Source organism: Diabrotica undecimpunctata, chromosome 3 (assembly GCF_040954645.1).
Source record: "Diabrotica undecimpunctata isolate CICGRU chromosome 3, icDiaUnde3, whole genome shotgun sequence".
NCBI lineage: Eukaryota > Metazoa > Arthropoda > Insecta > Coleoptera > Chrysomelidae > Diabrotica > Diabrotica undecimpunctata.
Window position 1 is genome coordinate 4,852,052 of NC_092805.1, and position 16,438 is coordinate 4,868,489.

General features: G+C 34.2%; 1 protein-coding gene across 3 annotated transcripts in view; it reads right to left on the minus strand.

The window, feature by feature from the left end:
* The window catches only part of PIP4K (phosphatidylinositol 5-phosphate 4-kinase), a 91,641-nt gene that overhangs the window by 40,032 nt on the left and 35,171 nt on the right, over positions 1–16,438 (minus strand). For all 3 annotated transcript variants that reach the window (XM_072525136.1, XM_072525135.1, XM_072525137.1), the window contains exons 4-5: positions 8,110–8,248; positions 7,511–7,750 (exon numbers count right to left, since the gene is read on the minus strand). In XM_072525136.1, the coding sequence (XP_072381237.1) occupies positions 7,511–7,750; positions 8,110–8,248 (379 nt within the window). The remainder of the gene's footprint in view (positions 1–7,510; positions 7,751–8,109; positions 8,249–16,438) is intronic.

A 16,438-nucleotide genomic window follows, 5' to 3' on the forward strand; every position in this document is an offset into this window, starting at 1 on the left:
GACACTTCATTAAAAGATAAAGAACAGTTCTTTGAGCAACTATCTTACGAAATATCAAAAAAAGGAACACCAAGAGAAATACTCCTATTAGCAGACTGAAATGCGAGAACGGGCAAAAAAGTTAAAGATAAAATAGTTGGTCAATTCGGAGAAGATACTAGAAATGACAATGGAGATAGGCTTATCAACATATGTGAACAAAACAACCTAAAAATACTTAACGGTTTTTTCCAGCACCAAGAAATACATAAATTCACTTGGGTCCAACAATCAAGAAATTTGAAATGCATTATACACTAGTGGCCAAAATTCTGGAAACTTTACAAAAATTATCGTTTTTTTAGCAAGACTCGTCTCATGATCATGATTTATATAGTTTACCATTATAATTACATTTTTATTTTATTGTTTTATATTCCTGCATAATATTTTATGTATTTCTCACTCTTTTTTTATTAACATCATTATTTAATAAAATATGGAACCAGATTCAAGCGAAACGCCGAAAATCCGAGATTTGTGAATGGCAACATTGGCAATACTGTATTGCGTCAGGGTTTTGCTAGTCAGTCAACAACCCAACTGGAAGCGGTTAGGTGGCCTTTGGTACAGTTTCGTGCGGCTTCCAGTGTTTATTAGTGACATCAGGTAGTTGTTACTAAGGTGATATTGTTTAATTGTCGGAGAGGAATTCATCAGCGTCGATTCAACGAAAATGGCAACCAGAAACCCAAAACGTGTTGTCTGGTCGTCAGGAAAGAGAGCCAAAGCAATTATCGTTAGAAAAGAAGGTTACACTTATCAAGAAATAGCAAACAAATTTTGTGGTGGCGCCACAAAATCAGGTGTAATGAAAGTTTGCAAACGTGGAACGACAAAATCAGCAAAAAGATCTGGCAGAAAACCCAAAGTTAGTCACTATGATGTGCGTAGAATATGCCGACTTTCTTTAGAAGATCGTCGCAGATCCGCAAAAGATATTAACGGTATTGTCAAATCAACTGGATTACAAATATCGGACCGCACTATCAGAAGAAAGTTGTGTGAAAATGGATTGCGAGCACGAATTCCTAGAAAGAAGCCGTTCCTGGACAAAAAAAACAGGCAAAAACGCATTGATTGGGCTTGGCCACACAGAGGGTGGACAGAAGAACAATGGAGTAAAGTAATTTGGAGTGATGAAACCAAAATCTCGATCTTTGGGAGTGACGGAGTGAAGTTTGTTCGCCACCGACTGGGAGAAGGCCTTTTGCCCCAGTGTACTACGGTCACTATGAAGCATCCTGTGAGTATCATGGTATGGGCTTGCATGACCACTAATGGAGTTGGACGTTTAGCAGTAATAGAGGGCAATATTAATGCAAAATAATATCAGGAAGAGATACTGGAAGCCAAACTGCTGCCGACTATCAGAGATTTGTTCGAAGGGGATGCCCAACAATGCATCTTCCAGCAGGATGGAGCGCCTTACTCAAGTCATACGGCTAAGACTTCCATGGAATGGTTGAGAAACCATGATGTTACTGTTCTGCCTTGACCTGGAAATAGTCCCGATCTAAATCCAATAGAAAATTTATGGTCAAGGCTAAAAGTGTTAGTATCACGCCGAAACCCAAGCAACAGAGAGAACTGATAGAAGCCATTATTCAACTGGTTTAGAGTTATTACACCAAAAGATTTGACTCGTCTCGTCAACTCCATGCCTCGCAGAATTGAGTCTGTCCTAAAAAACAAAGGTTATCCTACCAAATACTAATTTTGTTGATAATAATCATTGTACCATTTTTTTTTAAATATATCTACTAATAGCTAACGGCTGTTGTTTTATTTATTTTTAAATTTTTAGAGGATTTTCCCCCTTAAAATAGATGTTAAATATTAAGTAGAAGCATAAAACAATATAATAAAATTATAGATAAACTTATAAATAACATAAGTTTTGTGAAAAAGAGGAATGCTGATAACAAAACTAAAAATTTTTGAAAAGTTTCCAGAATTTTGGCCACTAGTGTAGACTATGTGATCGCCCGACAAAATACGCAACCCAATATACAAGACGTAAGAGCGTTTAGAGGAAGCATATGTGGAAGCGACCACTACCTAGTAAAGGCTAAAATAATGCCCATACGACTAGCCAAGAAAAAAGAACACAACGAGGAACAAGAGCAAAAAAACAATAGAAACCAAATATAACTTAGATAGCCTCAACCATGAAAGCACAAAGGCTCTCTTCCAAGAAAACTTTGATAGTGTTAAACACCATTACAATTACATAAAACAATGTCTCAAAAGTGCAGCAGAAGAAGCCCTGGGTAAATATGAAAAAACCGAAGAAATAAGCCATGTTGGTGGGACGAAGAAAAAATAAAGATTAAACGAGATAAATACTGCCGTGTTAACTCAAAAGGGCGTAACTGCAATTTTTATAAAAAACGAGTTTCATATCCCACGCGTTATTTTGTAATCTTTTCTACAAATCTACCTGAGCACCGAACAACCAGCCTTTATAGCCAGCCTTTACCAAAAATGTATTAATGGAGAGAGTATATCGGAGGAGTGGAGGACATCGTTTATCACGACAATACATAAGAAGGGAAGTAAAGATGTATGTGACAATTATCGAGGAATCGCAGTCCTTAGCACCATCTCGAGAGTTTACGGAAAACTCATAAAAAAGAGAATGGAAGATGAATTCTGTGATATGGTTTAGAGCAGGTAGACCAACTATTGACCATCTGTTTATCGTTACCGAGCTAATCAAAAAAAAAGTAGCAAGAAATCCACCAATAAATCTTCTCTACGTGGACCTTAAAAAAGCTTATGATAATGTGCCACAACAAAAACTCTGGGAAGCTCTCACGAAAACAAATATTAGTGTAACCTTAATCAAGGCTGTTCAAGACTCCAGAACAACACGAGTAAAATAAAGAAAGATCAGGAGGTATCCAAGGGTTTCACTATCAGCAAAGGACTCAAACAAGGATGCCGCGTGTCTTCTATTTTGTTTAAGATCTTCTCGGAGCAAGCGATAAAGACGTGGAAAAGAAAATGCAGAAACATAGAAATTCCTCTAAAGGGCGCAATATTGTACACATTGAGTTTTGCAGACGACCAGATAGTGATGGCCCAAGACTATGAAGACCTCGAATAACCAACGATGGCAAATTACACGAATAAATTAAACATAGAAATAACCAGCGAAGACAAGCCTTTAGGCAATTAAACGGAGGGCATCAGAATAAATCAACTAAGATGGTATGGACACGTCCAAAGAATGGATGAACACAGAATACCGAAGAAAGTATTGAACTGGACACCGCATGGAAGAAGAAAGCAAGGTAGACCGAGATTAAGTTGGAGAGAAGGAATCGATAAAGACTTACGGGAGAGAGGGGTCGAAGAAAAGCTTTGGAATGACCGAGATAAATGGAGACTGGAAATCAGAAGACGGCGTAGAACGTTATAAACTGATTGATTGGAATGGCTTTAACTTCAAATTCTAAAAATCAGTCATTTTTCACTTAAATTGTTAATAAATAAAAATTTATTAATTATTATTATTATTAATTAATTCATTACGAAAATAATTTGAATGAATTTGCATAATTTTTGTTATTCGATCCATATAGAACCTAAAACAACTGTTGAATAGTAGTTACAGTGACTGTCAAAAACACTGTATTTTCACTCATTTTCCTAGGCTACGAATATAAACGAAATAAACTAGATATACCAGACATATAAGGTTAATTAACGACTTCCTCAAATTAAAATATACCTAACAACCGCTTGACGTGCAAACGTTTGGATTTATTCTGCAAATACAATAAAAGTGTGCCTCATTAATGTAGAAAACGAGGCAATAAGCGGATTAATTTGTAAAAGTAACAATATAATTATTGTGAAATGTTTCATCAAAAAATTACATCCGTATTTTTGTGTTGGGTGCAAAAAGTAAATGTTTCGTTAATTAGATAGCAAGATCGGGAAGCGATACGGCACGATATTAACAATCATAAATTTATAGGTATTGCAACAACAAGCGGCACATTGTAGGAAAATACCTAGTGTGTTCAGACTTCTATAGAAAATAGAATATTTACAGCAACGTTGGACACTCTTATATAGGGTATCTAAATTGTAGGCACTAAATTCCAAGAAATAGTAACTGACCATTTTGTTATTTTCGGTCTTCCAGTGGCGTACAAATTTTGTTTGTAAGAGTGAGGTAGCGCTACTTGTATTGAAGAATTTTTATAAATTATATGAGGCGTTGCCGATAGTAAGGGCGAACTCAACATTGGGTCAAATTTTTTTGTTTGCATAACACCATTTTAAAATACATTTCCTACCACTCATAACGGTTAAAATGTTAAGTTTAACCTTGTTTCACCTTCAAAATAAACACACTAGGAATAAATCAATTTCAATCAGACGATAGCCGAGCAGGTAGTAAGGGCGAACTCAACATTTTCGCGCGGAGCAAGCGACAGAGGCCGGCAGCCTGGTAGTGTTAGTGGACTATTCTTTATTATTTATTGTAGTTGAAGCTTCCCGCGTGTTAAGTTCGTTTATTTTACTGTGCTTACGTTTATAATTCGTGCATTTTCATTTTTTATAGATAATTATGACAGAATCTGGATCTTCTAGTAGTAGTGAATTAAGAGCAGAACTTTCCGATAATCGCATTGTGTCGGGTTATTCGCGAAAGAGACCTGTTAGAATGAATGATTGGCAGAAAAATGTGTGTAAAGTGAAGCGAAATTCGGGGAACTCTTACATTTCAAGAAATACCAAGAGAGAAGTTGTTGCCCGTAAGATTGGACCTCCTTGTAAATGTGGATGTTTTGAGAAAATAGGCGCAGACCAGGTAACCAATATTTTCGAGTCCTTTTGGCAAATTGGAAACTATGATTTACAGAACAGTTACTTGTCAAAGTTGTTTATATATAATGACGTTAAAAGGTCCTACGTAAAGGGGCGACCAAGCCGTACATTGAGACGCATTCAGTATAATCTGACTGTTGATCACGTTACTCGTGCAGTTTGTCGTACTGCTTTTTATAACATTCATGGAATCTCTGAAAAACGGGTTCGAATTGTACTTGAGAAAACTAACCAGACTGGCACTGTTACCATGGATCAAAGGGGCAAGAGTGAACCAGCGAAGAAAATACAAAATGAAGATCTTTGGAAAGTAAAGGAACACATCATGGCACTACCTACTGTCACCAGTCACTATAGTCGCGCTAAAAGTCCCCATCGAAAATATCTACCAGTTGGACTTAACATTAAAAAACTCTATTCTCTCTACAACGAATGGCTTACAGAAAATTACCCTGGTTACAGCCCGGTAACTGAGCACTATTATCGCGATACATTTAATAGGCAGTTTAATATTGGTTTTGAGCCTCCAAAAAGCGACACTTGTAATTATTGCGATAAAATAGACATAAAACTAAAAAATAACCAAGTCAACGATTCGGAAAGTGTAACTCAAATAGAGAACCTTAAACAAGAGAAGGAGATACACCTGACTCGTGCAAAAACTGTTCAGTCCCTTCTTAAGAATCTTAGAAGTAATGCAGACGACTCACTTCTGGTTATAGTGTTTGATCTACAGCAAGCCTTGCCGACCCCAAAACTAACTACTGGGATTCAGTACTACAAAAGGAAACTGTGGACCTATAACGTTTGCATCCACAATGTCAAAACTGGTTCTTCAACGATGTATCTTTGGGATGAAAGTACAGGAAGACGTGGATCATGTGAGATCGCCAGCTGCTTGTATGATTATTTGTCTAAAACTGATGTTAACTTAAAGAAAGTTTTTATGTTTAGCGATAACTGTTCTGGATAAAACAAAAATTTAAATCTTGTTTTGACAAATCTACACTTTATACACAAAGACCGGTTCACAGAAATTAAACACTATTTTATGATACCTGGGCACTCGTACCTTCCTTGTGATAGGGATTTTGGGAATATTGAGCATGAAATAAGAAATAGCACTGTATATACCTTAGATCACTATAAGTTAATGATTGAAAGATGTCGCCGAAAGAACCGGTTTACCGTTGTCCAACTTACGCAGGGTATGATTTTAAATTTTTCCGATTTTCAAAAGAAAATAACTAAAGTTCAGATGGTTGGTGCTAAGTTTAAAGATGGAAGGATCTTTGAATTTACAGAGAACTTCAAGCAAGGCTTCTTCGTTCATTCTGCTTATAATTTTGAAGTGAAAACGCCAATCAAACTACAAAAAGGCAAGGGGCAAAATTATGATCCTAATTATTTTAATTTGGCCAATGAAGCATTGACGAGACTTTACAGCATCGCCATTAAAATACCAGCCTCAAAAATAAAGGATATTCTTGACTTATTGCCGTATATACCTCTACCTTGGAGTCGATACTTTACTAAAATCATAGACAGACAAGAAGCGGTTTTTGTCTTCTAGTTTTGACGTGACAACGTCTTAAATTAGGTTGTGGCTCGGAGTCACTCATGAAAAAGTGTAACGCCCGCTCACGTCTGTTACGATGAGTCACCGAACGAGAGAGAGGCCCGCCGGACCGGCGAATGCCTTGCGTCTCTCTCCCACTCAAACATGATTTCATATTTCTCCTATCATCGTCCTATCCTCAACAAAATCACTCAAATAGAAATTAGTTAAGTTTAAGTTTACATGTACAATGTTTTAGTAAACAAAATATATTTCTATAGTTAAAATTTGTGCAATTCTTATTTTCATTCAATTCCTTGTTCCTATTGTGCAATTTAATAATATTCATATCAATAAATATTCTACCGAGAAAAAGACGTTGTCACGTAAAATCTTCGCCCGTAAAACCGACTTTACAGGCAACCGATTTTTTTTATGTTAGTTTAACTCTAGGTTTCCACCGTTTTGTGATTTGTTTCAAATACCTTAGTCACTTGAATTTTTGTAAGAATAAAACTTTTAATTTCTAAAGGTGTTTCAATTCAATAAATTTTAATACAAGTTAAATTTTGAACAGTTTAAATTAATTAAAAATAAAAAAAGTTACAGAGTAACTTAGTAGCATCATACGTAAGTAAATAGTAAATAAGTACAAAACCATAATTTTGTCCACCTTTTGTTGAGTTCGCCCTTTGTAATTTTTTTAAACCCAAATTTCTCGAAACTTGCTTTCGGTGAGTTCGCCCTTACTATCGGCAACGCCTCATATGTACATACTACTATTCTCTCCCCAGCGCTAAGAAATTTCAGGCAAAATATGCATACATGGTCAAATTAAATACAATAATACAATAATGGAACAGTCAATATAAGTCAATATTAAGTAAAACACATTAAAGCAAGTGTTTAAACAAGTATACTGGAATGTGCTAGAGATTATGGATAAAATTCATAACATTCAAATTAATTTGTAGATGGCACTATTACTACACTGTGAAAAGTTAGAATTATAGCTAATTCGAATTGCAAATTCTAATTAATAAAATTGTATAGGGAAATTCTTACCTTCATCTGCTCATTAACGAAATCGTTATCCTTTAACGTGGGCAGCTCCTTTTCCCTTTCTTTTTCGGATGCTTCCCTGTCGACAGTGGATCCTTTGAGATCGAACTTCCTGTGTGTGCTTAAGTGATTTGAGAATACGTTTCTACTTACTACTATATAGTGTTCGACGTTGTCTACCGTTAGACGATACATACCAAGGTACTGCGGCAGAAGCGTCTTGCCGTGTCTTTCTACAATATACTATTTAAAAACAAAATATTAAATGATCAGAAAGAACCTTCAATATACTTATAAAATTTAACATTATTATTAAAGACACATGTACAGTTGGCTTTAAATATAGTGACGAGCGAAACTATGCAGTAGCGTTGCAAAATTAAACGATTAAGATATTGTATTACTCACTTAAACAATAAATGAATTTCACTTTTAGAAAGATTATATAGTTATTAGGGACACTAGTTATCAAAGAACTGATAAAGGATTAACTACATGTGATGGCGATGATGATCGAGGGGTATAATTCGTGGCGAAATGTCCATTTATGGTAATTATAATTTAATGAAAATATGTCACTGCTTAAGATTCAAAATACTTACAGGATGATAATGTTTCAAAAACGAATGCATCCTTTCTACCTCCTCAGACGTAAGGGTTTTAATTATAAAAATTTTATCGTAGCTTAGATAAAACTTAGCACCGCTTTTGCCTGACGAATCATCTGGCATTGGTTGTGATCTGAAAACAAATAACTGCAATTAGAAGAAATGTTTATGCACATTGAACATTCAATTAAATATTCAAAATCTGATAAAATTTTCGGCACAAATTAAAAGTAGTAAAACAAGCATAAGGATTCTTTAATTAGACTATGCCCCTAACAATTAAATATTTTTAGAGGAAGAACGTTTTATTTTACAATATAGACTGGGAGCAAAATGGAATTGAATGTATTGTTATTATGCCCACTGGCGCACCTAGAATTTTCCTGTGGGGGGGAGGGTTTGGTTAGTCACCGAAATTTTTTTCATGCTACCTCCATTTTGTGTCCTTAAAATTTGTGAATAACAGTGTCCTGGGAGGAGGGTTTAACCCTCAAAACCCCCCCTGGGTGCGCCAATGGTTATGCTAAGCATTATGTCCCAAGCCTTTGCTACGTCCCTGATCGAATATACTACGCGAAGATTCGCCGCGAATATCATTCTACGGAACGTTTCGAACAGCGAGGCAAACTACATATAGTATTTTTCATATAAAAATGCGTGCACGTCACAATTTATATAAAGTGACGTCACTTATATTTAAAATTTCCAGAACGTCAACGTTAGAGTTCAAATTTTTCTAACACAGCTAATAATACGAAACCCATACGGAACTGCTCGATCTTTCATAGGCGTCAACATGGTATAATAATCAGAAAAATGTTACCATCATTATATTGGGAATTTTAGAATTATATTGATTAAATAATCAAACACGTTTGTTATTATTAATAATATAAATTTTATGAAAGAACTCTTTAAGTCTAATATTCCACAAAATAATAATTTTAATTAAATATATTAGACAATTGTACGCAACTGGTACGAAAATAATTCAAATTTTTTGACAGTTCAGCGTGTGGTAAAATTGTTTAAAGTGTTGCCGCTTTTTTAAAGTAAGAATTTTGTTTATGTTTTGATTTCTTACACAATTTGATCATAATATATTATATATTAATAAATTGTATTTATAAATACATATTAAATTTAGACTAATAGCTTTAAAAACTAATTATTGTTGTGTATTGTGATTGTGCTATGCCAAAACAACTAAATATTCTGTAGAAACCTAATGAGCTTTCATATAACATAGATTATTTTGAACAAGAAATAATGGCGGGACGTTTTTATTATTAATGCTCTAAAAGTGGTAAGTTTCAAATTTAGAATATATAATTTTCTATTAAAATGTTTTCTTATGTATTTTAGTGTGTTGCAGTAATCTTAAAACTAAGTGTATTTACTGTTAATATAATAGTTTGACAAATAGTTGACATTTTAAAAATTTCTCACTTACTAACTATTCTGATGTTTTGGCAACGCTGTAGGGTTCTGGAAACAGCGGCGAAACAGGTCGGTCTAGTCATCAACGAAGACAAAACCAAGTACATGTTAGTTACAAAGGATCCGATAGCAAATGAGGAACGAGAAACAGTCTTTGGAAGTCATACCTTTGGACGTGTTGACAACTTCACGTACCTTGGGTTGCTATTGACTGCTACCAATAAAACAAGCGAAGAAATCAAAAGACGAATAAATCTTACAAATAGGGCATACTATGGACTCCAAAAGCATGTCCACTCAAGAAACATTCAAAGAAGAACTAAAATTATTATATGCAAAACATTGCTGAGGCCGGTCCTCACATATGGAGCAGAAACATGGACTCTAACGCAGAAAGATGAAAGACTTTTGGGAATATTTGAGCGTAAAATACTCCGCAAAATATTTGGAGCTATAAAGGGCAGTGCCAAGGGCAGTGGCGCAGAAGATATAATTTTGAATTGTATCAGCTCTTTGATGAGCCAGATGTCATAACGTTCATTAAAACACAGCGACTTAGATGGGCTGGACACATAAATCGAATGCCAGAAAATACGATTGCTAAAAAGCTAACCACAGGAACACCTGTAGGAAGAAGAAGCAAAGGCCAACCGCGAATTAGGTGGTTAGATGGAGTTGAAACCGACTTACGGATATTAAAAATCAGAAGATGGCAACATGTTGCCAGAAACCGAACAGAATGGCGACGAATCTTAGAGCAGGCCAAGATCCACAGATGATTGTCGAGCCAAAGATGAAGATGATGATGATGTAGGGTTCAGACGTCGTAAATCTTGAATGACGTGCACGCATTTTTATATGAAAAATACTATAAAAGTTTATCCCCGAAAGCTTTTATCTACAACGTTATTATGCGTAAACTCTTGGGTCTACATAAATTCCTGAGAGCACCAAATTGAAGAAAAATGTTTATTTAAATGCTGTATAATGTTTAATGTTTATAAACTTAGTGCGATAATATGATATTTGATGCAGAATTGAACATTTTAATTTTTGTAATGATAAAGACTTTTTTAAAAGGTTAAGATTAAGTAAACCGACAGTGGTCTATATTCTGAGAAAATATTGTAAATAGTTGTTAATAAATGATTATAAAAGTTGGTGTATGGATATCTTCATTTACTTAGTTTAGGGAATCAATATTTTCATAATCTTGATAAGTAAAAAATGGATTAATTAACCTTTTTCAAGAGATATTGGTGCTATTGATTCATTAATAGTAGTATCGGATTCCAAAATGAAAAATATGCACCTAGTACCTAAGACTGTCATATTCTTTTAATAATTATATTCAATTATATATAAAAAAGACTCAGAGTAGAGTAAGTATACAAAATATCCAGAGTGTAGTAGGAAATTTTCAAAACTTTCAATAAATCTTCTATATAATATATGGAATATTAATTTTATATTCAGACAATTTCGTGATACTTCTTGGATATGTTTTTCTAGGTACCTACCAGGTAGGAATAAATAATTCTGTATTCATGATAAGAAGTTTAAATGAAGATTATAGAAATGAGTTCTTACAAGACGATTCTGATTATAAAGTAAAGCCATTTTTAAAAAGTCCGCTAAACAATCCAATTTCTAAAATGAATTTCATGTTAGAACCAGATATGCAACATAACTTTTTATGTATGGAAGAGAAGATTTGGGTACTATTTCATCCAGCGGAAGTGGCTGTAAGGTTGAAAAGATTCAACCGTTCTAATCTACAGCAACATTCTACGAGAATAACCTAACGAGAGATCAAAATTAAACCAATTTTGAAGATGAATTGCTAAATGAAGAGAATACTGAACTTTTTGAAGTTGAAGATGTTTGAGCTAACCTTATATAATATTTTAGTGTTATGAAAAAAACTGGGGTAATTGGGATTGTGACTACGTCGGATACGGAAAAAACTCGGTTAACACTGATATTGGTTGTACTGATAGAAAAACACGTAAATAACGATAACTGTGATTATGTTAATAACTAGAAACTAATACAGTACTGTAGACAAAAAAAGACAAAAACATTTAGCTTATTAATATTACTGTTTAAAAAAGTCTTTGATGTATTTTGCCTATCAATATTCATTTCTCTTTTTTGGGAGGCGATTTTGATCCAACGTTGAAAATTAAGGACATCTACTGGCCTCGATTCCTCTTGCTGCTCGATGTATGCGAGAGCTGCTTTAAATATCTTCAACCCATCGAAGTGAGAAATCTTTTGTGTTATCTCATCTGTATCTTCCTCTTCTTCTTCATGGGTCACGTTTAGAACTAGATCAGCAATTGCGTCATCTGTCAATTCCATTTCTTCATCTCCATTCATCCAAGCGATGACGTCTTGGTTTCCGATTGGTTGTTCAACTGGTAATTGATTGGTTAGGTTGACTATAGTATCAACTTAATATTGTTCTGAAGCTATTTTCTTGTGGCATTTTAAATTAATTACTATTTAAATGAGAATAAGCCACAATTAAAGGTTAAAATACGTTTATTAACGTTTCAATTTCGAAGTGGAAATTGAAACGTCAATAAACGTATTTTAACCTTTAATTGTGGCTTATTCCCATTTAAATAGTAATTAGTATCAACTTCACAGTCATCAGGTTCTTTTTGAAGGTTCAATGTTTTATTTTCCATCCGAAATAATTTTTTCGATGATTTTTGAATAGTGGACACTTTTACGTCGTCCCATGCAGATGCAATCTAATAGCAAAAATTTTAACCATGATCTTTTTTAATTCGTTAATTACAGTCAGCCCTTCATCCAGCCTGTACCTGAAGAATCCTCAGTTGATAATTCCTCTTCATTGCTTCTATAACGCCTTGATCTAGCAGTTGGATGAGAGACGTCACATTGGGTGGAAGGAACAGCTCTTATGGCACCACTAATCAATTCACTTGCGTCTGGGTGGGATCGTGCGTTTAGGTAGGCATTAATGACTGGTACAAAGTCATTAAAAAACCAGTTCTTAAAAATGTTACAGTTCATCCATGAATTTCGTTGGTTTTTATAGGTTGTAGGTAAGAAATTCACTTGGATATTTTTGAATGCCCTTGGATTTTTGGATTTTCTTATTTAAAAAGGTCTTAATTTTAATGAACCAGAAGCATTGTTGCAGATCATGATTGTGACTCTCTCTCTGCTTTTCTTGTAAGCTGGTGCAGTTCCTTCATTTTTAGCAACTAGTGTTTTAGAAGGAAGCATTTTAAAAACAAGGCCTGTCTTATTACAGTTAAATATTTGGTCTGAAGTAAGTCCATCTTTAAGGATAATATTTTTTAATTTTAAATAAAATGTTCAATTATCGGATGCCATATTTCTTCTTCCATGAGTCAATCCATCCCTCTCTAGCACAACAGTTTTCTTTTCCATCCATAAACTTCTTGTGGAATTAAATAGCTTTTGTTTAGAGTATTGGATCACTTATCGGGCTGCCTAATCCTCTAATTTGTGAAAACTACAAGAACAACGCCTCAGAAGTTTGTTATTTGTTCGTGGTCTCTTTTCTTTATGATCCTCCGTGTTAATCCACTCTCCCCAATCACACTTCGGTTGACCCACTGTTCGATTTCATTCCGTTTACACTTCCAATTTCCAACAGTTACTTCTCTAACAACTAAATCTGAAGCAACCTTCTTTACTAATTCATTCCTGTCCAATCCTTTAATTGCATTAACTTTTGTTTCCAAAGATACAACTACTTTCTTCAGCTTTTCCACTCATATTGCACAGTATGAACGACTTTCTCATACTCACAAGAATCAATTTACGAAAAATTAATTATGAAACCGAAACTAATAAACTCGAATAAATACAATTTAAAATAAAATCTGAACGACAGCAAACAAAACGGTAGCTCAACTCACACCGATTAACAGAGGAACAATAATTGTAGACAAAACGCGACACAGAAATTTCTGGAAATAAGGCGGTGACCAGTTTCAGAGAATTCCAGCTTGACGTAAAGTCGCATTACTGTTCATATTTGTGACTCACGACCTATGACTTTTTCCTCGGTTAACCCAGAGGCTTGGATAACCTAAACTCCGATAATCGCGGGTCTACTGTATATCGATTTCATAAGACGACTTTACGCAAAAGTTCAGCGATCCTACAAAAGTGACTTATTTGTTACGAAAGTTGTACAACAGACTAAAATATCATTTTTTTACCACCTAGCCTTAAATAGGAGGAAGTCAGAAAACATTGAGTGGAGTGACTGTAGATAGCAATTGATTGGATACCTCGTCACATGTTGACGGACAAAATCACTATAGTTTATTTTTATGAACGAGAGAGTAATTAGCATAATTTTAACTGGTAGCTCCGACCACTCCATGGGCGTGCTCAAGATTAATTGAAAAATTACTTTGAATAATTGTAAAAAATAAATGAATTATTTCAGTGTTATAAAGTGTTATGTGTATGTAAACAAAAGTGACCTCTTTTATCACACACTATATTAGAACTGACTGGCCTACATTAAAAAGGGTTTTAAAAAATTCACATTTTTTTTAATTTTTAAAAATTACAAAAGAGAAAAAGAGTTTTTAAAACCGTCTAAGGTATGTTAAATAGATGAATAAAAATATTAATATACAACTTACAGCTACTTGTTACAAATCCAAATCAGATTCAGAAGATGAACTTTCAGAACCAAGATTTATAATAACTGGCTCGATCATTTTATCAGTAATATTGTCCAGCTTCCACATTTTTTCCTCTTCTTTAATAGTGTGATTTACTGCCTTTTCCCAGTTTTCAGGTTTTACATTATTTACGGCCTCCAAAAACAACTGTTTAACATCATGAATTTTAAAAGTGGTATTTTTTCTTGAAACTTCACTCTTTATCTGTGCCCATACCAGTTCAATCGGGTTTAATTCACAATGATATGGTGGGGATCTAAGTACTGTCATTCCACGATTTTTGGCAATTTCATCAATTTCGTATTTTTTAAATTTTTCTTTATGAATGGCACACAACGAATAAAGTTCCTTTCTTATAGATCCGGGATGGTACGTAATATTTTTTTAACTCAGCCAATTCTGCAAGTCTTTTTTTAACCACTTGGTTGTGGGCAGTCCTTCTATAAGTCTGGAGTGATAACTTGCATTATCCATTACTATTACACAGTTCTTAGGAAGAAGATCGATCATTTGTTCGAACCATTATTGAAAGACATCAGCGTTCATGTCTTCATGTCACCGGTACGAGTTGATTCAAAAGTTAATAAACCACCTTCAACAAAACCGTCTGAACTGCCAATGTGTACTATTATCAGCCTGAGTCCCTTTCCTGATGGTGGGTTTAAACCAGTAGATAAGTTATTTACAAAAGCGTGCCTTTGACTTGTAACAGTTTCATCCTGCCAAAATTTATTTGGTGTATGACCCTCGTTGATCCATGTTTCATCAAGATAAAATATTTTTCTTTTTTGGTTTCTCATTTCCTTTATGGTTCTTAGAAAATGTCTTCTCCATATGACAATATCGCTTCTTTCTAATAAAATAGACTTTCTGGGATTCTTTTTCCAGCGGAAGCCTATTTCTTTTAAAAGTTTCCATAACGTACTTCGACTCATTTCTGGGTAATCCTTATCATCTCGAACTGAGACAAGAACTTTATCCAATGTTGGAAATTCTTGTCTAAAGAAGAATTCATGCACTTTCCGTCGAAGTCCTTCTTTAAAATGATATTCTATTTGAAATTTTGGTTTCCCTGGAGCATTACGTGGCATTTGAAAACTACCACATTTCTCTTCTTTAATAACTCTGTAAATCGTAGATTTCCCAACACCAAGTGTACTGCTAACTAACTCAACTCTCATCAACACTTTCACATAAACGTTTGTCTGTAAATGATTTAAAACAATTAAATATTAATGTTTTTTCATTAACTGTTAGAGGACCAATTTTTCGGCGTTTACACGGCACTTCCAAATTTTCCATAACACTAGTATACACAATAAACTGCACCTTGCAACTGAAGTACCTACTTTTAGTGAACTGTTAAGAATTTTGAATACGCCACTTGGACCTTCCTATATACAAAATGGAAAAACCCACTATCACATTTTCTGTGGAATAAGTTTAGAAGGTAATTATCTAGTCAATTACTGTCGTAGATTCCTGGAATTAAAGAATTAAATGTTTGATTGTTGAAACCCTTACTTCGTGGAATGCACTCATTTCAGATAAAATAAAACGTTTTATTTTATCTAAAGAATTAAACTTTATTTTGCAAATAGGTAGGTACTTATTAAACTTTTATTGGTTATATATAACCAATAAAATAAACATCTTACATTTCTTGCAAATTCATTAGTACCTGTTAACCTCCATCACTCCGACACTGGCAACCTTATTTAGGGATTAGTAACCCTCACAACTATTGCATTCTATTCTGCTCCAACCTTTATACCTGGTGGTCATACTCAATTTAAAATTGTTTTCCTATATACTTCTGTAAACTTGTTGACAAATATCTGTTTTTCATTGAGTCACCCGTATCAACAGTTTAGGGATTTGCATACATAATTTATTGTTTTATTACTCTCTCATACATAAAAATACACTATAGTAAAGATTATACATGATCATATTACCCTGTATATTTTTTCCATTATAGCAAAATTGCAAAAAATATATAAGATAAATGGTTATGGACGGGATATATACTCGAATAATATCACAAGCATAAACCACGTATATTCACGAACTTCCAAAACGAAACCTGAAACCGTACGCCTGATTCTCTTTGAGCAGATGCTTTTCCTCAACAAATATCAACACTACTATTTTAGCTTTTACTCCTCATTAGG